The 21367-nt window shown below is 35.6% G+C and overlaps 2 protein-coding genes across 5 annotated transcripts in view; one reads left to right on the plus strand and one right to left on the minus strand.

The window, feature by feature from the left end:
- The first annotated feature begins 15 nt into the window (after nucleotides 1–15).
- On the plus strand, nucleotides 16–7278 carry ETFRF1 (electron transfer flavoprotein regulatory factor 1). Its single transcript, XM_044941259.2, has 3 exons — nucleotides 16–270; nucleotides 6209–6296; nucleotides 6375–7278. Exons 2-3 carry the CDS (start codon nucleotides 6252–6254, stop codon nucleotides 6594–6596), a joined length of 267 nt encoding a protein of 88 aa, XP_044797194.1. The 5' UTR covers nucleotides 16–270; nucleotides 6209–6251; the 3' UTR covers nucleotides 6597–7278.
- A 383-nt stretch (nucleotides 7279–7661) lies between these two features.
- The window catches only part of KRAS (KRAS proto-oncogene, GTPase), a 42792-nt gene continuing 29086 nt past the window's right edge, over nucleotides 7662–21367 (minus strand). For 3 of the 4 annotated variants that reach the window (XM_025283402.3, XM_025283399.3, XM_044941258.2), the window contains 2 exons: nucleotides 17256–17379; nucleotides 7662–12154 (listed from right to left, as the gene is read on the minus strand). In XM_025283402.3, the coding sequence (XP_025139187.1) occupies nucleotides 17260–17379 (120 nt within the window). In that variant the 3' untranslated portion in view covers nucleotides 7662–12154; nucleotides 17256–17259. The remainder of the gene's footprint in view (nucleotides 12155–17255; nucleotides 17380–21367) is intronic. The other variant, XM_025283401.3, reaches the window with a different exon arrangement.

The following is a 21367-nucleotide window of genomic DNA, read 5'->3' on the forward strand; positions in this document are numbered from 1 at the left end:
CTTATTTTGTTTTCCGTATGCTTCAGTCTGGAGGCGGTATGCTCTGGGCGAAGACCAACAGGTGTAGGAAAAGGGTTGTGTGCGTCTTCCGACGTTGACAGCCCCTCTCCGTTTCCCTAGATTTGCTGGGGCGAATCTTTCTTTGCGGATTTCGAGAAGGAAGGGGGCCGCCGGCTACGCGGTCAAGTGGCTGACACCGGGTCGGCTTCCTGGGCCGCCACCGCTTAGACCAGCGAGGGGCCGGGCTCGATTGGCAGTTTAGAAAAAGAGGTAAATAAATTGGCTCACAGAGGGTTGTTTATTTTTAAATGACCTTCAGATTCTTCTCCCTGCACCTGGTTGTTTATTTCCTGAACCATTAAGGTATATGATGTTTTTTGGTGGTTTTTTTTTTTTTTTTTTTTTCCAAGAGGAGCTCTAAACAAGAACTGGAAATAATTTGAAGCAGTTCCTGGGTAACGTATTCCTTACTGGTGGAGGTCTCAGAGACCCAGCAAGACGCGCTAAATTCTGTGCCCAGAGTCAAGGTCACAGTGTACTAACCGGTAGTACAACCCTTCGAATGTCGGTCTACCAACATGAAGAAACTCTGGCAGCTTAAACCAACAGGAAAACTAGAAGAAATTAAGAGACTGAGAAATTAACCTTCCAAAGCGTATCTGAATTCCGTATGAATTTAGATCTAAACCTCGTTTAGGCTTAAACCCCATTTTAGCCTGACAAGACGTGAAATGCTTTAAAATTCTTGCCACCATTTCTCATCTCTGATTGTAATTTTATAATGCGCTCTCTCTTGCAATTTCATTGACCAAAGGTATTATTAAATAAGTATTTCTGACTGAGCTAGTCTTTGTAGGTTAAAGTGTTATTCTCCCCACAGAAATCCAGATTGGTCATAGCTCTGACATTTCACCTTCACATCCCTGGTAGCAAGATTAAAAACCTCTCAATGTTGACTTGATATAGAGTTCCGAAGCTGGTATGGAACTAAGCTTTTTAAGTTTTTCAGTCAAACTACTAATGTTTACGATTACAGAACTTCAGTCAGCTCTGATGGAAGTAAGGAAGTGTGAATGGTAATCACAAATAATTTTGATATCATAGGATTTCAGGGGAGAGACTTGCTCAAGTTCTCCTTCCACCAAATTCCCCCCCAGGGAGGAGGATTTGCTATGGATGTGTTAGAACATGCTGGACTGTGTTCTAGGTGACTGCTCTGCTATGAGATTATACCAGTGGGCTTATATAGTTCTCTACTAGTCTTACAGCTGCAAGAATAAGAACGCCCATTTCCTCTGTTCACTTTTACCTCCAGACAGGTGCAGTTCCTAGCCCCTCTGAACATACATGACCATCTTCTTTCAACTCACTTTTATAATCTGGCTTCTAGGTAGGCCTTGACCAAGCGAAATACCAGCTTTGGGGGCAAAATCTCTTGCCACCTGCCTCTCGGATTACATATCCTTTGGTGCAGGCAAGTGTGTTGAGATAAATTTTAGTGTGAAGCTTTTTAGGCTTAACTACTTTGGGGAAATGTGCTCCATCTGTTTGAGTCAAATCTGAACTTCATGGGGAAGAGTGATCAGTAATAGCTTTGGGCACCATGATGTTGTTGTTTAGGCACTAAGTCATGTCTTACTCTTTCGCAACCCCATGGACTGTAGCCCCGCCCATGCTCCTTTGTCCCTCGGATTTCCCAGACGAGAATACTGGAGTTGGTTACCATTGCCTTCTCACTTAACCCAGTACTGGAGTTGGTTAAGTCTTGGCCCACAAGTCACTGGGAAAGAGCTATCAATGTGGATTGTATGCCCACCCCCATCCAAGTTTCTTAGAATGATAGGGAACTTCTCACAGTCCCTAACTCTCATTTGGCTCTTTATGAAAACAGTAACTTCCATGACTTTATGCAGAGTTAAGGAGCAGCCCCAGGTCCCTGCTGCATTTAAATTGTTCACCAGTTCACCCAAGGAAACCTGTTTCTCGTAAAGGCTAAAGTAAACCTAAATGCCTAAAGGTCAGTATGCAGTAATAAAACATTTCCTCAGCTCATAAAAGTTAATATATCAAGGAATGGGACATATTTATCTTGGTCACAGCAGCTACTTTTTTGCTGGGCAGGTCCTTTTTTATGCATAATTTGTTTAAAAAAAAAAACAGCTAAAGACAATTTAACCCACATTCTAAAAGCTTTTACAAATTGTGAATTAAATAGAGCTATGCTCTTTGCCAGGAATTAAACAGGCTGTAATTTCTGATTTGAAATTACATCTAATGTAGATTTAATTTACAATTATTTTAAAAGCACAAGGTTCTTCCTTAAGTGTCATTTTCAGTAAGATTAAAACACAAAAAATGGCTCTCAGAAAAAAAGTTTTTAAAATGGAATTAGCTGTTGCTGTACCCGGTTAAATAGACCCATCTAATTTCACTCCTGAAAGCACTAAATCTTCAGTAAACCATTTAAAAAATAAATTAGACTAATAGAGAAGGAGATGACAAACTTTGGAAGCTGCAAGACAGATGACTGTCACCTAGCACACTTGAAAAGCCCAATTTATACTGCATAATTCTCAAAAAGGTCCTGGAACAGGGCCATTGGATTTGGAAATGAATGAAGTAAATCAGAGAGGATGAAGTGAAAGCTATTTGAGAAATACCTCTAAGTGCATGCCTCACTCTCAGAAGACTAGAGGTTTATTTCTGGACAGAATCATCTATGGTGTGGGGGTGTCCTCAGGCATACAAAGGACATGAGAATCACACTGGGAGCAGGTTAGGTGTATTTGAGTATACATGATGCTGAATGCAAGGCCCTGAGTCATTTTCCACTTCTTAATTTAGTAAATCCTCAGAAGATTGGAAGACTCTCATCTGTGGAATCTGACCAGCCCAGGAGGAACAGACTAAGATAACAACATCAGAGGTTCCCCAATAAAGGGCCCAATTAGATCACCCTCAGTGAAGCGCAATGGCAACCCACTCCAGAACTCTTGTGTGGAAAATCCCATGGACGGAGGAGCCTGGTATGCTGCAGTCCATGGGGTCGCTAAGAGTCGGACATGACTGAGTGACTTCACTTTCACTTTTCACTTTCCTGCATTGGAGAAGGAAATGGCAACCCACTCCAGTGTTCTTGCCTGGAGAATCCCAGGGATGGGGGAGCCTGGTGGGCTGCCGTCTCTGGGGTCGCCCAGAGTCGGACACGACTGAAGCGACTTAGCGGCAGCAGCAGTGAAGCCTCAAAGTCTCTAAGCTGCAACCTCTAAGCAGATCTTCTAAAGGGTTTGTTTTTTGTTTTTCTTTTGGAAAAGGACTACCATTTATGCAGGAAAGCTCAAGTGATAACAGACAAAAGCAGAAAAATAGCACTTTGGAGGAAAACAAGAAAGTTAATGAACTCAGATGTTCTGATACATTGTATACTTGTCACTGTGAACTCATAAATCACTAGTAAATAGGGGATGCAGACAATTATTAACATGTTTGGAGAAGGCAATGGCACCCCACTCCAGCACTCTTGCCTGGAAAATCCCATGGACGGAGGAGCCTGGTAGGCTGCAGTCCATGGGGTCACTAAGAGTCGGGAACGACTGAGCGACTTCACTTTCCCTTTTCACTTTCATGCATCGGAGAAGGAAATGGCAACCCACTCCAGTGTTCTTGCCTGGAGAATCCCAGGGATGGGGGAGCCTGGTGGGCTTCCGTCTAAGGGATCGCACAGAGTCGGACACGACTGAAGCGACTTAGTAGCAGCAGCAGTAGCAGCAGCAAACAGTGTTGGCTATTTTTTTCCCCTAAGAAAGAAAAGCCACAGAAGCAGATCTATAAACTTCAGCAAGAAAAGGTCTTCACTCAGTTGCTATACTGGCAGCAGAAGCCTTTCAAGTATATTTGTAAAAAAAAAAAAAAGAAAGAAAAACTACTTAGTTGCTTAGTTGTATACCCCAGAGGTACACAACTGTTGACCTGGTTACAGGTTGAATCCCCTACTGACCAGCCTCGTGGTTTAGATATCTACTTTCACCTGCACTTCAGGATCTCCCAGCCCTACTCTTGGCATTCTGCCAGCATGTCTACACTACTTTTAAACAGTCTTACTAACATGTAATTGACATACAAACACTACACTTATTAAGTATAAATACAATTTGATAAATTTGACTCATGCCTACACCTATGAAACCTCACCAGAATCATAATGATAAAACCATCATCCCCAGGGATTTCCTCCTGTCTCCTGTGATCCCTTCCTGGTCTCCAGCCCTCTACTCCTATTCATAAACTTCATCTTATCTCTGTGGTATCGTCCAGCAATACTGAGAGCAATCTGAGTGGCTCAGATCAGCTCTCCAGGTACCAATTTATGTTTTTTTTAATTGGTGCTCTGTTTACAACTGCAGAGGATTTGAGTGGTATGCCTCAAACTACCTCCCCCCGCCCCCCATTAGCTCTGTTAATGTTTTTGCAAGATGAAAGGTTTTTCTGGATGACATATACTTCTGTCTCACAGTACCTCCCACAAAATGCTAACTTCAAAGGAAAAAAAGTAACTGAAGAGTCCTGACAAACACCACCTTAACCAAGTGATCAAAACTAACCTCAGCCATAATGGAACAGACTGGAATTGTGGCCACATAATAGAATGCAATGAAATAAAGCATGTCTAATGTTTCTGCCCAAACTATGTAAGCTGAACCTAGCCATAAATTAACATCAAAACAAGACATATTTCTACAAAATTAATGGCCTGTGATCCTCACAGATGTCAAGTTTATGAAAATCAAGGAAATTAAGGAATTTTTTCAGATCGAAAGCTAGAGACATGGAAATTAAATGCAATGTGTAATCGGTGTAGATTGGATTCCTTTGCTACAAAGGGCAAAACTCAGGGCTGTGGATTCAATGGTAGTAATATAGCAGCGCTTGTTAATTTCCTGACTCTGATGGTTTTGTGCTGTAAGAAAACATCCTTGTTCACAGAAAGTACCTCAAACTGTTGTCCAGTAATGGTAGCAACTAAGCCACTGGTACTTATAAACATGTCTGGCATAACACTTCTTAAAATATTTTGGATAAAAATGATACATTATTAAAATAATTTCAGCTGTTTTTTTAATAAGGACTATCAAAAGTAAAATTACATGGGTGGCTTGCACTGTATTTCTTTTGGATGGCACTACAAAGTATTCAGGCTGATTTGGTATCATGTTAGCAACTTATCCTCAAATAGTTCAGGGGAAAAAGTTATTAAATCTGAGTTGCGGCTTTTCTGAAAGGTTGAATGAAATTATTTTAAAATAAAAATTTGTTAATGAGGGATATAAAAAGGTATGTTATTTTAGATTAATGGGCAAATGGGCGTTATGAAATTTTAAGGTTATAAATGGCATTGACATTCATTTGGGGCCTATCACAAACTAAATGTTTATAATGTATGAATTTTAGGAGTTAACCCCCACAACCATCACAAGTATTGGGAATTACTTTCTATGTTTAGGCTGTGATGGTGCCTTTAAGGAGCTGCCTCTCACTAGCAGCACAAAGGACACATAAAGATTAAGCTTATATATCCCACTGGATGTTGCCTGGTCCTCATGTACCCCCTTTATGGGTTGTTCACTTGGTCTCTTCATCACTCATCTTCTGCCCATTTGCCATTAGCTGTGAACCTGCTTGACTCTCACACCTGTTTGTCCTACTCTTTAGCCTTTCTTTGTAGGGCACCCTTGATTTGGTCAGGCCTCCTCCCAGTGTCCTGCAAACAGTTTGAGCCTTGCCTCGAGAGCAGGGCACACAGTTCTCCCTCTGACAAGAAAAGAGGCTCGGAAAGATTAAGCAACCTGTACAACACTGTGCAGCTGGGATTCCAAATCTACTTCTAATTCATGCCACTCTGTAAGAGGTCCACCTGCTTATCTCTGATGATCTGCTTTCTCTAATTGTTCTGTTTCCTTCATAGAGCTTACCACAACTCATAATGATCTTTTATGTCCCTCAGGAGATGCTAATTCTGTGATAGCAGCTATCTTACCTGACACGTTCACAGCTGCATCTCACTGCCTGGAACATAAAAGTGCACCATCGACTTTTATTGAATGGCAAAAAAAAAAAAAAAAAAAAAAAAAAGAGTACTAGTTTAGCAGTGGGTAAAATCTTTTTCAAGACTACAATGCAGTTATTTGTAAAGATTTTTCTTTTTCTTTAGGTATATTACATATAAAAGTGGATATTTTCCATGATAAGTGAAAATGGCCAATCCTTTAAGAGGAGAAGTATTGAATCTTTATAAGAATGTAAGTAAGTACGTTGCCAGTTTTGTAAATGTTATATGACATAGATTGTTTAGAAATATATAATCTTTCTTTTTTAAGCTGCTGTATCTTGGACGAGACTATCCAAAAGGAGCAGACTATTTCAAAAGGCGTCTGAAGAATGTTTTCCTTAAAAACAAAGATGTGAAGGACCCAGAGAAGATCAAAGAACTTATTGAAAGGGGCAAATTTGTAATGAAAGAACTAGAAGCATTATACTTCCTTAGGAAATACAGAGCTATGAAACAACGCTATTACTCAGATACCAACAAAACTAAATGATCAGTATTACTATCATTTGACTGAAGATCAGTGCCAGCTGTTTATGTACCAGCTATGACAAAAATAACTTTAAAGTGTCAAGATATACACTGTGTTAAAAATACCTGAGCTGCCTTACTGAACTAAAACAGGTTTCAACTTCTATTGCTTTATCAGCAACCTTTATGCTCAATTTTTATATAACAATTAACTGTTAAATGTCAATTTTATAGTAATTTAGCTATATAATATTGCCAACTACTTATTAAAAATTGATGAGCACCCAATTTCGAATGAAAACATAATGTACTTAAGTTTTAGTGAAAAATTTGCCAATTATTCTTAGCTCATTTCTGCATTTTACTGAAAAGAGAATGCCATTTAACACTTAAGCAGAATAATTTCTTGCAAGTTTATTTCCCTTAACTTTTAAAGGAGCTCATTTTTGACCCCATGTGAAACGCCAAGAGCACATATCCAGTGTTCGCTGTGAAAGAAGCAGCGTCTGGTAATGGTCTAAGTGCAGTTAGTAGAAATAATATGTGTAGAGTTAAGAACTTGAAACAGCCTACCAGTGACTGGCATTACATAATATGCCTATTTAATTATTTCCGGTATTAATTTTGCAATTGGATGCCTTTGGGCCTTAAAACAAATCACCTGTTGTATATCAATACCTTCTTCAATAAAAAGTAATGATTTATGTTATTCTATTCTTTTGTCATAAAGGCAGATTTGGTTTGCATCCACTTCTAAATGAGTTAATATGTCATAGGACCTAAACCTAACGTGGTTTTAAGCAAACACTTAAACTTTTACACAATGTTCACAGCACCTTTTACAAATAAAAAACATCTAGCTTTATAAGCTAAAGAAAAGATTTACTAATTTACTAATATACGCTAATATAATTTAGCGTCTGTTGCTTATAAACTATCCTGTATCATTTGTGGGGATAACGTTTCAAATTTCCCTGGCAATCCAGTGGTTAGGAGTTGGCACTTTCACTGCTGTGGACCCAGGTTGGGGTCAGGGAACCAAGATCCCACAAGTCGTGCAGCACAGCCAAAAAAAAAGTACACACTATGATAGTCACCATAACTATTTTTATTACATTACAATAATTAGGAGCAGTACAGTTCATGACAAAAATATTACAAATTTCAGATCACTTCACAGCACATACTCCTATAAACATTTAAAAGTTAATTTTAATTAAAAGAGTGGTCATTTTTAAATTTAATGTTTGATATGACCAACATTCCTAGGTCAGCGCAACCGAACGATGGAAAACAACTGGATCACACTGCATATGTCCCACAAAAAGAAGCACAATGTACAAAATGTGCATGTTTCAGTTTACACTATACAAAAATAGTTAAAATACATTCCAGGTAAACATGTTACATTAAGAAATAGTACTAGTAAGAAATTGGCACTCAAAGGAAAACTGCAAAAGTATTTTCAACATGAAAACACAAGACAGTGGAATTGGAAACTTTTGAATAAAACATTACATAACCCATTTAGCTCTATAGGGAGGGGGACCGTCTATAATTGACATTTCTGCAGGTAATAACTTTTTTTTCATAAATTCATCTAAAATTGCCTATTATCATCCCAAACAGGCACTTAAAACTATTAAAACAAGTATTACTAGTTATGACTCATCTTTAGGAACTGATGTGAATATATTTCTAGAAAGAAAGAAATTTCATTTTCTGAAGGAATTTACAGCTACCAGTTATATGCTGTTCAATTTCTCAATGCAGATTTCATGCTACCCAATATCAACAACAAAGTTATTAAATATAAATTCAGCTTTAAAGTTACTAATGGGTTGTTAAAAATCATTAATACAAAATAATCAATAAATTATTACTTTTTGACAGATGGAAAGGGCAGGTAGTTTTTACTGCCTACAAAGAAACCTAAATGTGTATATGTTTAGGAAAAATGGTTAGGAAAAAAAAAAATCACTGGAATACAAATGAGATGAACTTGTGCAAACTGCAACTTAACATGCCTCACAAAGTTTCCATATATTTTAGGACAAAATTGTGCAATGGTGGCCAAGATTTTGATAACCTATAAAAGTTAGGTTCTAATTCCTATGCAGTGTGACTCAGTTAAAATAGAGCCTAGAATTCCTAAGTGGAGATACTCACTCAAATTTTACTACATACTTCTGCTACATTCTTCCACAAACGTTAATGTCTAAAACTATGTAATTTAGCAATTTTTTTAACTTCAACAAGGATTTTTATCTTTAAGGCTGTAATTAGATAACATTTATGTTATTTCTAGGATTCTCTCTCCCCTTTTAAAATCTCTACAAAAACAAACATTTTATTAAACCATTCAAAATTCACATAATAAAGGATAATTACCACTGCCATAAAAAAGTTGCCCAGCTACATCAAAAATTCAAGAGTCCTAAAAATCACCTCAGTTATACACTGCAATTCCTGAAGTATGGCCATTTCTTTCTCTTGTTTAGAAACAAGAGGAGGTACTAAAGCAAGTCTTAACTCCCTACTTAATGTTCCAAAAGCCTGTAGTTTAATATAGCATCTCAGAAACCATATTGATTTTTACAGAGAAGTTTCCTTTTCTGTGAATTAGCTCAGGCATCTGTTTATTTTTACCCAGAAGAAATAACTTTTAGAATTCAATATTTAATTTTGAACATCTATTATAATTACTTTTACAAAGAGACCATACTACACGCAGGGGGATTTTAACATTATCTGACATACAACTTAATTTGTACTATAATTGTCTCAACAGAATCACATAATTATGCCAAATTAAAAAAAAATAATCAAATTTACTCCTTTAAAACATTGAAGTAAACTGATTTAATTAAAAAAGAGCTTGACTAAACAGCTACATTGGAATAAGAGCAAAACAAGTATTTTAGAACTGGAAGAAACTAAGCTTAGAGACCAAATCATTTTTTTGCAGAATTACAACATGCATTATGTTGTATCTGGGTCATGTGTCAGATGCCTCACTCATATATAGACCCTCTAAAATATAAACACTACTTAAGGACAGGTCTTATGTCCCATGTTTGGGTACTCTTAATATCCCCAGTGCCTTGGGCAGTGCCTGGCATCTAGTAGGCACTGAAATATTTGCTGAAAAAATGACTTCTGCTAAAGATTAAGACATGAGTTAAATTTGAAAGTATCTTTCATGGTAAGATTTTAGTTTTTAAAACAATGGAATGTATCACTATTAGCAGGGCTAGTCCTAGTAAATTACATAAGGAATTCTCTCAGCACTACTTTTATTAAATTCTCCTTCCATGGGATAGGGTTCTAACTATTCATAGCAGGTATGAAAACTCCTACTTTGTAACTGATGAAGCAGGCAGCAAAGAGATGATGTTCAGAGGATCAAAATTAAATTGCTACAGCCACAACCTGAAAATTAGCTATTAGGTCAAATCCCATTATAGTATCTGTCAGATTATGTTAAGCCTGAGGAATTTTACAATATAGGACATTTTGGTATGATTTGATGGGAGGCCATCATGGAGATATCCAAAGCAGCAATCAATCTTGAGATCAGAGAAATGAGAAATATTATAAGAAAAAACATCAAGTCATGGGACATAGAGAAGTGTAAGGTAGGCAGGCAAGACAACACTAATATGGGAAAAGTCCTGGAAGCAGAGAACGATATTTAAAAATAAACTTCACCTCTTGCACAATTTTGCCTAAGACTGGCACTGAAGATGATAACACAGGTAAAAAGTTACAGATGGTGCTGAGACTGACAAATAGGTATATCCTTATGTAAACTGAATGTAAATCACATAGTTATAAAGCTAGATACAGCCTTTGAGATGACTTCTTTAAAAATGAAGAAATGGCTAGTAAGTGATTTGTCCAAAATCAAAGACACATAACTTAGAATCTAAGTCAACTTCCTCCTTGTCCAGTGATACTTTCACCTCAACACACTATCTCAGTTCAAATATTTTAAAATAAGTTAACATTTTAAATGCATTCAAAGAATGATTTTGTTAGCATTACTTTATCTATTATAAGCATTAGATATTCTTAATAATGGACCAGACTGTACTGAAGTGTTTACAAAAATGTTACTTTAGCCAGTGTTAAAGAGAACTAGCCAATACTCAAGATTTTGACATTTTTTCATTTCATCGTTTAAAAAAAATTAAAATCTTGCCACCCCACCTAAAATCTCATTTAAAATAATGTGGTTTTTTTTTTTTTTTTTAAGTTCTGTTTTTTTGGGTTTTTTATTTTAAAAAAGTGATGTTCCTGAGTAGGACTACGACATAATGAGAATGTACCTTGCTGAGCTATTCAATCTCTCTGCAAGTCCTTGTTTTTGACCAACCAAGGCATGGCAACAATGGAAGACCACAGGGATGCAGTCCACACTGTGAAACTCTCCATGTAGCTTAAAGGTTCACGGAAGGCCCGGCTTTGCCACCCTGGTCTCTGTAACACCTACCAAGCTAACTGGCCCAAATAATCTTTTACATCACTATCAGTAGAATTAAAACTACTTTTAAAGATTGAAGTTCAAGAAAAAGATTTATGCTAAGAAAGAGCAATCTGACACAGGGAGACTGTATTTAATTCCTATGAGAATTCTTTATACATGTTAAAATTTTTTTAATTATTACAAAAATTTAAAGCATGTAAATATAGTCCCAAAATGCATGTTCTAATCCTCATTACCTACTGGGTCTGCCTTAACATAAAAAGCTATTCAGAGCATTATAGGAATTTACCTAATGTGGAAAGTAAGTGGCCTTTTAATATTTTCCATTGCCTTGTATTTTTTTCCATTTTTTTCCTTTTTTATAGAAAAAATATAGTATTTTGGGGAACGTGACCATTTGACAAATAGCAGTGGAAAGAAGAAAACCTTTGTGAACAGTGTAACCTGACATTCATTAAGGGTAACTGAAACTGTAGGACAATGATACCTACAAGATGAAACTACAGGAAGCCCATAAATTCATGTTCCCTAGATGTTTCAGTAAAACCAATCATGAAATCTCAACTGAAGTTATAATTAGTAATTAATCCATGTGTGTGACTAGATAAAACAATACAATAGGGATGATTTGAAAGCCTCATTAATTTGTTTCACACTAAAGTTCACAATTGATAAGAAAAACAGGAAGTAATCAACTGCATGCACCAAAAACCCCAAGACAGAAATCTTGGGTGTTCAGTTTCTTTTTCACAGGCATTGCTAGTTCAAAAACCAAAACGCAGGGAATACTGGCACTTAGAGGAAAAAAGTTTCCACTGTCATTTTAAAATAAGCATTCAAGATAAAAGCTAACAGTATGGATGGAGCAGAAAGAAAATTAGATAATGCTAAAACAAATGCTAATAATTTAGTGTAATATACAAAAATTACCACTTTTACTTAAGTATGCCTTAAGAAAAAAGTACAAATTGTATTTACATAATTATACACTTTGTCTTTGACTTCTTTTTCTTCTTTTTACCATCTTTGCTCATCTTTTCTTTATGTTTTCGAATTTCTCGAACTAATGTATAGAAGGCATCGTCAACACCCTGAAACACATAACAAGTATTAAAACGTGAATATATATGATGGTTTGAGGTATACAGAAAACAGAAAGGATGTATTACTAGTGGAAATATTGAGAAAGAATAAGAATACTTAACATTTCTCTTTAGACATATATATATCAGATTTTTTAGGATTCTTAAGTGTCTTCAAGGATATTTGGTAACATTATAGGAACACTGATTTTTACCAAAGGCAATGAAATCAATGGCAAAGAATCCTACATACACTTAGGTATTAACACATGACTTTTCCTGAGAACTTAATTTGCTACCAGTTTTTCCATACTGGCATACCTCTGTCACCAAAATCCAAATGTATTTGTGTATATATGTGAATATATATTTATACTTAATTATCCCTGAGTTTTAGACATTTGATATAAGCCACGCCAGTATATACTACTTTTATAATTATTTCACTATATTTGAGCCATGGTTCAATATTATTTAAATCCATTTAGATTTAAATAATTATCATGAAATATACAGTATCAATATATTACTTTCAGTTTTATTAAGGCATTGGTTTCAATTCACATACTTGTGAGAAGAAAATTTTAAATGACCACAAGACACAATACTCTGAAAAATGTAATGCTTCTATTGGAGAAAAGATCTAGATCATTTAAATGGTGGTGAAGTCCACTGATTGGAGATGTTTCTTAATTCATTATACTTTTAATATCTGTGTAGTATATGAAGTATTCAGAAGTTTTTCATATAAAGTCAAATGCTGTTATCTCCAAAGCAATTGCCATTTGGTCATTTTGGTCATCTTGTTTTGATCAAAGCAAGGTACTCAAAGTCACTCAAAGTGATTTTGAGTCAAAATAATTTTCACCCTAATCATTCATACAGAACATGAAAAATACCACTCAGACTGCTAGTAGGACAGCTGATTTTAACCCTGCAATCCTGAATGCTGCAAGATCTGCACCTAAGTCAATTCCTCTCCTACCCCTGTTAAAAGCAAATTAAACATACAAGCAAAATAAAAATTAAAGAAAAAATACAATCTTGTATTTAAAATATGTATTTTAAAATCTGTTCAACTGAAGAGTACTGTGCTGTGCTTAGTCACTCAGTTGGGTCTTGACTCTGCAACCCCATGAACTGTAGCCTGCCAGGCTCCTCCTCTGTCATGGGGATTCTCCAGGCAAGAATACTGAAGTGGGTTGCCATGCCCGCCTTCAGGGGATCTTCCTGACCTAGGGATTGAACCCAGGTCTGCTGCATTGCGGGTGGATTCTTTACCGTCTGAGCAACCAGGGAAGCCCAAGAATACTGTAGTTGGGTAGCCTATCCCTTCTCCAGGGGATCTTCCTGACCCAAGAATCAAACCAGGGTCTCCTGCATTGCAGGCAGATTCTTTACCAGCTGAGCTACCAGGGAAGCCCCAGTAACTGTTATTAAATGCCTGTTAACCTAATGATGTTTTCAAACCTAGACACTAGAGGGAGTGTCAGGAACAAATACACAACAAAGTTGTATTAATCAAGCCACTTTAAGAACAACGAAAACTGGCTTTTTACTCATTTTAACCACTTCTGTCGAATATGAACAGAAACATATTCATTAAATTATTTTATCTTGAAAATAACTGAAAATTTAACATATTTCTCTTTTATGTATTACTAAGATCTTCTACAATTAATATTTCAATAACTAAATTAATTCTGGGCATTTTCATGCAAGTTATATTTAACTGATTTTTACAACATTTAATCTAAAATTTATAAAAGTATTACCAATGTTTTTAAAGAATTAAACAGAGTGGGAATGAGAGGCTTGCTCACATTTAAACAATAGTAGTGGTATAAAAACCGGAATTATTGATTTGAACACTAGTGAGTAGAAGTTCCCAGTGAAGCCCCCAAACTTCACTTGATGTTCCCCACTTACTGATACAACATACGCTTCTGCTTCACCCACAGGAGAGGAAAAGTAGGTAGGCAGTTCATCAGCAATACAATCAAGGCTTCATATATATAAACCTTCATGTTAACACATAAAGAGCAAAAAACTTCCAGTGACACAATAAAGAATAACTATTTTCTTATAAACAGTACCAACGCTGACTAATTTATAAACTATTAGAACAGGATGGAATCTTAAGAGAGGATCTATTCCAACTCCCTTACCCTTCACAAATTCCCTTTGATCGCACATCCTTATGTAGTCTACTTCAACAGTTTTTATAATGAAGAAAAACATCAATGATATAAAAATGTTCAAGAAGACAAAATGAAAAACCATGAGACAGATACAGAGAAGACACACCCTAAGGTGAAAACAATATATAAGTATTTAGGAGACAATAAAGGGAGAATTTGATTACATTACCTTCTTGTAAGATTCTGACAAATACTTGAGTTTATATTCCACTGAACTCTTCTTTCTATATAATCTTAATTTTAATGATTAGTGAAATATTAAAATTGCTCAAAAGAGGGTAGTGGATGCCTTTTGTTCATGTGGGAACTAATCATTCTCATATACATGTAAAGAAGACAAAACAGGATACCACTAGGGTTATTTGTTCAAACCCATCATTTTAGCACTAAGAAAAACTAATTTGCATATATTTATCACTGTCAAATTAATTCTGTAAAAATATCTTTATTTAAAAAATTTAGGTATTACCAAGTGCAATTTTTTCCTTATATAAAATGCTATTCATGATCACTGAAAAAAATTCATCATGCCCAACAATTTGACATTTAGACTACAGTCACTGAAATAGTTTGCACAAATTTGAGATTTTAGAAAAGTATACACTTCCATCTGTTTCAAATAAAAACTGAAGCATAAAGCTTATTTTATTCTAAATAGTTCTACTTTAAAAATCATCTAATAATAACAGAGTAGGAAGAAAAAAAAGACTAGCACTTAACTCTGGTCATAAATGCTGTTATTTCAGAAGTTTTACTTTTAAGATTGCATTCCAATGTTGGGTTTTATCACTTCTAAATTAAATATTATTTTGTACAATGATGCTCAAAAAATATTGAGTTCATAAATCTCAATAAAAATTAATGCCAGTCATTAATTTTGCTTTGTTTCTTCGTCTGAGTTTAGTTCATAACATACCACATAGTATCTTTGGAACTTAATCTACTATTCAAAAGTATATTTTTGGAGATACATTATTTCAGACTTTCGACTCATATAAAGAACACCAACCTTTAGTTTAATCAGCACAATGAATGATATCCTCCAATTTTATTCATGTTCTCCCAGAACATTATATATTGCAAATAATATGCATCAAAACCTTAAGCTTTGGTATGAATTTTATGGCATCTATTGAGGGAAATATTTTCTAAGGAAAACCAAATTTAATATGGGTTGGTTTAGAAAGGAAATTGAGAAATTCCACTCAATAAATCCAACTGGGCAGCTCCTATGTGCCAGGAACCTCATTAGGCCACAGACATACAAAGATTAGAAATATGAGATTCTAGCTCTCTAAAATTCTTACCGTATAGGAATCAAACATAGTTTATTTCACTTTAACATGGTAAGTGTGTAACAGTTAAGAGCAATAAACTGGGAACACACAAGAAGGGCACATTATGCCCAGTCTGCTGCTAAGTCGCTTTAGTCGTGTCCGACTCTGTGTGACCCCATAGACGGCAGCCCACCAGGCTCCGCCGTCCCTGGGATTCTCCAGGCAAGAACACTGGAGTGGGTTGCCATTTCCTTCTCCAATGCGTGAAAGTGAAAAGTGAAAGTGAAGTTGCTCAGTTGTGTCCGACTCTTTGCGACCCCATGGACTGCAGCGTACCAGGCTCCTCCATCCATGGGATTGATTTAAAGAAAGATTCTTAGAGAACAGGAGATTAGACAAGCATGAAAGCATGTTAACTAGTAAAACTAGGGGATGAGAACACTAGCATTCCAAACAAGAGCAACAGCCAAGACTTAAGGGAAGGTAAGAAATAACATAGTGCTGATTTACATGAGGACCAAAAAGTTCAGTCAAGGAGTTTTTTAGAGATGAAACCAAAGGTGAGAGGGGAAGGAAGGTGTTAAGGAGCCATATATATTCTATGAAACCTTTTAAGTATATCTCTCTGGTTGCACTGTGAATGAAGGCAGCAAAAGGTAAACCAAGTAAGAGGTTTCAACAATCCCAGCAAGAAATGATAGAAGTCTGAACTGATGATGTGATGAAAGTTAGAAGGTGGGCTTCCCTAGTGGCTCAATGGTAAAGAATCTGCCTGCCAGTGCTGGAGGTGGAGGTTTGATCTCTCATCCAGGAAGATTCAACATGTCATGGAGCAACTAAGCCCGTGCTGCCACAGCTCTCGAGCCTGTGTTCTAGAGCCCAACAGTGGCAACAACTGAGCCCACGTGCATTAAGTACTGACGCCCATGTGCCCTAGAGCCCACGCTCTGCAACAAGACAAGCGACAAAAATGAGAAGCCCATGCGCTGCGACTGGACAGTAGCCCATGCTCTGCAACAAGACAAGAGACAAAAATGAGAAGCCCATGCGCTGCGACTGGACAGTAGCCCCTGCTCACCACAGAGAAAAGCCTGTGTGCAGCAATGAAGACCCAGCACAGCCAAAATAAATAAATTTTTAAAAAAGTTAGAGTGTAACATCATTCACAATAGAAATTTGTGGTTGCCTCCAAATGGATGTGAAAAATAGGGAGTCATCCCAAGACTCCCAGGTTTCTCACCTGGGTAAAGAAGTGATGCTGATGTCACTACGTTAAGAGAGCAGAGATAGAATAAGTCCCTGCCTGTGGAATGTCCAAAAGAAAACATACTCTGTAAGAGTGATCCTTTCCCACCTTCTGGGCCATTCAACTCCTCTATATGGTCCGGCATCTTTTGTCTCTCAAGACCCTGACAAATGTAGAATAGTCTATAGCCATCAAAAAATTGCCTCAATTATAATTAATATCCATTAGATTAAAAATAAATGTATTGACTGTGGAAGCAAACTACACCTTTCTTATTTTTTTAATACTTCAAATTAGAATCCCACACCAAGGTAGATCTCAAGTGGTTGCTACTTCGTGAGCTATGAAAAACATGCTTTCTGCCAAAATTAATATGCTGAACTTACCAGATTACATTACAATGCATTTTTTAATTTTCACACAGCCAGGAGTCTTTTCTTCTTTGCTGATTTTTTTCAATCTGTATTGTCGGATCTCTCTCACCAATGTATAAAAAGCATCCTCCACTCTCTGCATTGTAAAACACAACTTCTTTAAAGTCTGTTTCATTGGTAATAGTAATTTATTGGGACAGCCATGTGCAAGAAGTTTGAAATTTTGAGCTTTACTTGAGCATTTTCTTTTTTCAAACAGACATCAGACTGTTTGAATAGAACTGGGGATTCAGTATTAAAATAGGGCATAAATTCTGATTTGTTCTTTGAAGTCAAGTTTTGTTTTGTAATGGGATAAGAATTTTTAAAAAAAAAATTTAAATTAGGAAGTGCATGTTTTATTAGTACCTGTATATCAATTAATGCAATCATTTTAGTTTGTTAGTCACAGAATTAATCAAAGTCTAAACTGAAGTTAGATTTAAATTATTTCTTTGACTTAGGGAAAACAAGTTATTTTTGTACCACTGATCCCTACCCCTGCTCTGAGTCAGGAGTGAGGAGAAAAATGGTACAAAAGGGATAGTCAGACCTTTGTTTAAACACACACACACACACACACACACACACACGCATGCACACAACACCTCAAAATACAGCTGGGTCAAGAGACTGGAATCACAAGTTCTATCTTCAATTGCAACTGTCCAATTTCTAGAGCCCATAAATGGAACCAAGACTGGGACTTTTGTGGATAGAGAACTGCACTATTTAAATAAAAATGCTAAATGAGAGCTGTTTACCATAAAATGAAAATATTTTTAATTGTTTAAAAAATACAAAATAGTAGCAATACAATTTTGTATCCATATTACAAGTCTTAAAAATAATGTTTAGAACAATATCCAATGTAACTGGCTTCATATCTTTTAATTTACACACTCTGAAGGAGCCAAGGGGACTTCTGCTTAAGGCTATGGTGAGAAAGCTATGACAACAAATACAATCATATATGCCCATATGGAGAAGTTTTATGTCTTTTCTAGTCTAGAAAATTAGACAGTAGACAAGAGGGAGAAATGTTTAGATTAACTGTACTATTAGTTTGTCCAGAAGAATGTAACCACCAAAGTAGAAGCTGACATCTAAAAAAAGAAATATTAATTTCTTAAAAGCATTAAGAATACTTAAAAGTATTAAGTATTTTATTAAAATATTAAAAAATCTTAAAATTTTCTTTAAAGTATATTCTCAAAAACACTAAGAATTCTTCAGTATTTCTAAAAAGAAATACTAACACAAATATTAACCTACATAGGGCTTCCCGGGTGGCACTAATGGTAGTGGTAAAGAACCCACCTGCCAACGCAGGAGATGGAAGAGACACGGGTTCAGTCCCTGGGCTGGGAAGATCCCCTGGAGAAGGAATGGCAACCCACTCCAGTTTTCTGGCCTGGAGAATACCGTGGACAGAGGACCCTGGCAGGCTACAGTCCATGGGGTCTCAGAGTCAGATATGACTGATGCAACTTAAGCACACATTAATTTACATGTGGTACAAATTAACTTAAAAGATAAATGTTCCATTCTTCTAAAAGAAAGATGTTTTTAAAATGTTAGTGGTTTATTTTACTGTACATTTTTTTTTAAGCTTAATCTTTTCTTTCAATTTTAAGATAGAATTACTCACTATGGGAAGTGGCATATTTAAGTCGCTGACATTGTTAACACCAGTCTTTCTATAACCAAATGTGACAAAATGGACCCGGTACCTAAAAATCTAATTTGTATCAAAAATATGATTTGCAGTTTTAAATTCAATCAAGCACAGAGAATCAGCCATTTAAGTATTAACTTAAGTAAAACAGCTAAAGCTTAATCTTAGCATGCATACATCATCACACATCCACTGCTTGCAATAGTTAAGGAAAAGAAAAGGGGCATCTCAATTTTTATAGCAATATTAATTCTTACAAATCTTTAGAATGTATTAAGAACTGCTTCAGTGGAACTCAGTAATGTATCTTTGAAGTAAAACTTTAATTTAAAATTCATAAAATTAAGTTTCAGTTAAGTAGGGATTTAAATAATGTTAATTATATATTAAAATGTACCTCTGAAGTTATTGTATCAACTTGTGATATAAAAATCTGTATACTTTTAATGAAATCAATTTAATCAACTAGGTAACTAAGCCAACTACAGAATAAAAATTCCAACTATTTTCTGAAATCATTAAGTATGTTGGTACTTTAAATGAGACAGCCACATGTACCCATATATAAAACTTTTAATATTTTGTATTTATCACTACTGTCTAAGAGGAGAGGGTTTGTTTTTAAGAAATTACTAAATAATTAAGGTATTAAAAGAGCTTTAGTAATGCATATAAAATATAAAGCATGTGCTGACATTTAAGGTATCTTCACAAATGATTCTCTTTTCAATTTGAAAATTAATGCAAGAAATTTCAAATATATGTATATACAAATAAAACAAACCAGGTAAAGCTCATATTTTTCAGAATAAAAACTCTCATTCCTGTTTAAAAAAGAAGGTATAAGGTCAATGTAGAAGTACTGAAATATTCTATGATGGAGGAAAAAAACTAATTTAGCAGAAGCAAATTTTGATTATAATTTATTTCTAAAACTAGTTTGAATGTGTCTGCTTTTTAAGTATGCACATCCCATCACCAATATCAGAATATATGATTTTTGTTTCCAGCAATGCAGAGAGAGTTGGAAGCCAATAATTAAAAAGAACTATACTACCCGCCACCAAGAATTCAGTATCAGGACCTCAGAGGCTAAGATAATTAACACCACCAAGAAATAGTTGTTCCAGAATGACTTTTTCATTTCTCATCTTTACTAATAGAAAATTTAAATTAAAGATTTTAAAGAATCAGTTATTTACCGTATTTTCTCAGACTTAATTACTTATTTCTTGATAATATGCTTTAAAATCATACTGACATGAAGAGAACATTACTGATCCTTGTATGTACCTTAAACCACTGGCACAAAACACTGGTTTCATATTCCAGAATTTGTAGGTAATTTTAAAAGATTAAGCACAGCCAAAACAGATGTTTAATACCTACTATGGCTAGTTGCTAAGGTCTTAACCGGCACACAATGATTTATTCTTGAGACTATGGCTTGTTGCCACAATACACTCATCTTCAGATCTCACTGATTAAACAACTGAGACACAAGTACGTACTGTAGGAGCAAAAGTTCATGTGTCTATGTATGTAAATTTTAAAATAAGTTTTAAAAAATATATTTGTACATTTTCTTTAATCAAGAGATTTGACAGTACTTTCATCTCAGTCATTATCTGAAAACATACTGTAGAGACTATGGAAATACAGCACTTCAGTACAGGAGAAAGAACTGTTAACCACATCATTCTGTATCCTGGTGCCTGTAATGTTTTCACTAACCAATTCAATTTTAAACAAGTACTTGTTCCAGTTAACAGTTTACTACCTGCCAAAGTTCTTTCAATGAAATAACACTTCAAATACCTGAACCGTAGACAGATGCAAGAATACTAGCCTTCCTGTGTTGTTCAGTCATTAAGTTGTGTCCAATTCTTTGCAACCCCATGGACTGCAGCACACTAGAGTTTGCTCAAATTCATGTCTATTGAGTCAGTGATGCCATCCAACCATCTCATCCTCTGCCACCCCTCTTCTAGCCTTCTTGGGGGAGAGCAATGGGAGGAACAAGATGTATTCTAAAAAGCAACTCTGCATCGCTGAATTGGAAAGAAACCTTGCCGAACGATAACCTACCTCAGCAACTCTGAACTGCTTCGGAGGCTATGCTATGCATTGGTGCACAGCAGGTCCTCAGTTAATTGTTTTGTCTAGTTTTAACACATAAAAAGCAAAGTTCAAAATATCAATCTTTTATACACAACCCAACTACTGCTAAACAGAGAAATGTGGCATATAAGAACGTTTTTTTGTTTGGTTTGCTTTGTTAAAACAGTTTGATCGTAAGTTTTCTTTAACGGAGGTCTCCCAACAACTAAATTTATGTATCTGGAACTTAACAACAACAAAACAGAAAATTAATTTTTTTTTAATTAAAAAATTTTTTTTAAACTTA

Source organism: Bubalus bubalis, chromosome 4 (genome assembly GCF_019923935.1).
Source record: "Bubalus bubalis isolate 160015118507 breed Murrah chromosome 4, NDDB_SH_1, whole genome shotgun sequence".
Taxonomy (NCBI): Eukaryota; Metazoa; Chordata; class Mammalia; order Artiodactyla; family Bovidae; genus Bubalus; species Bubalus bubalis.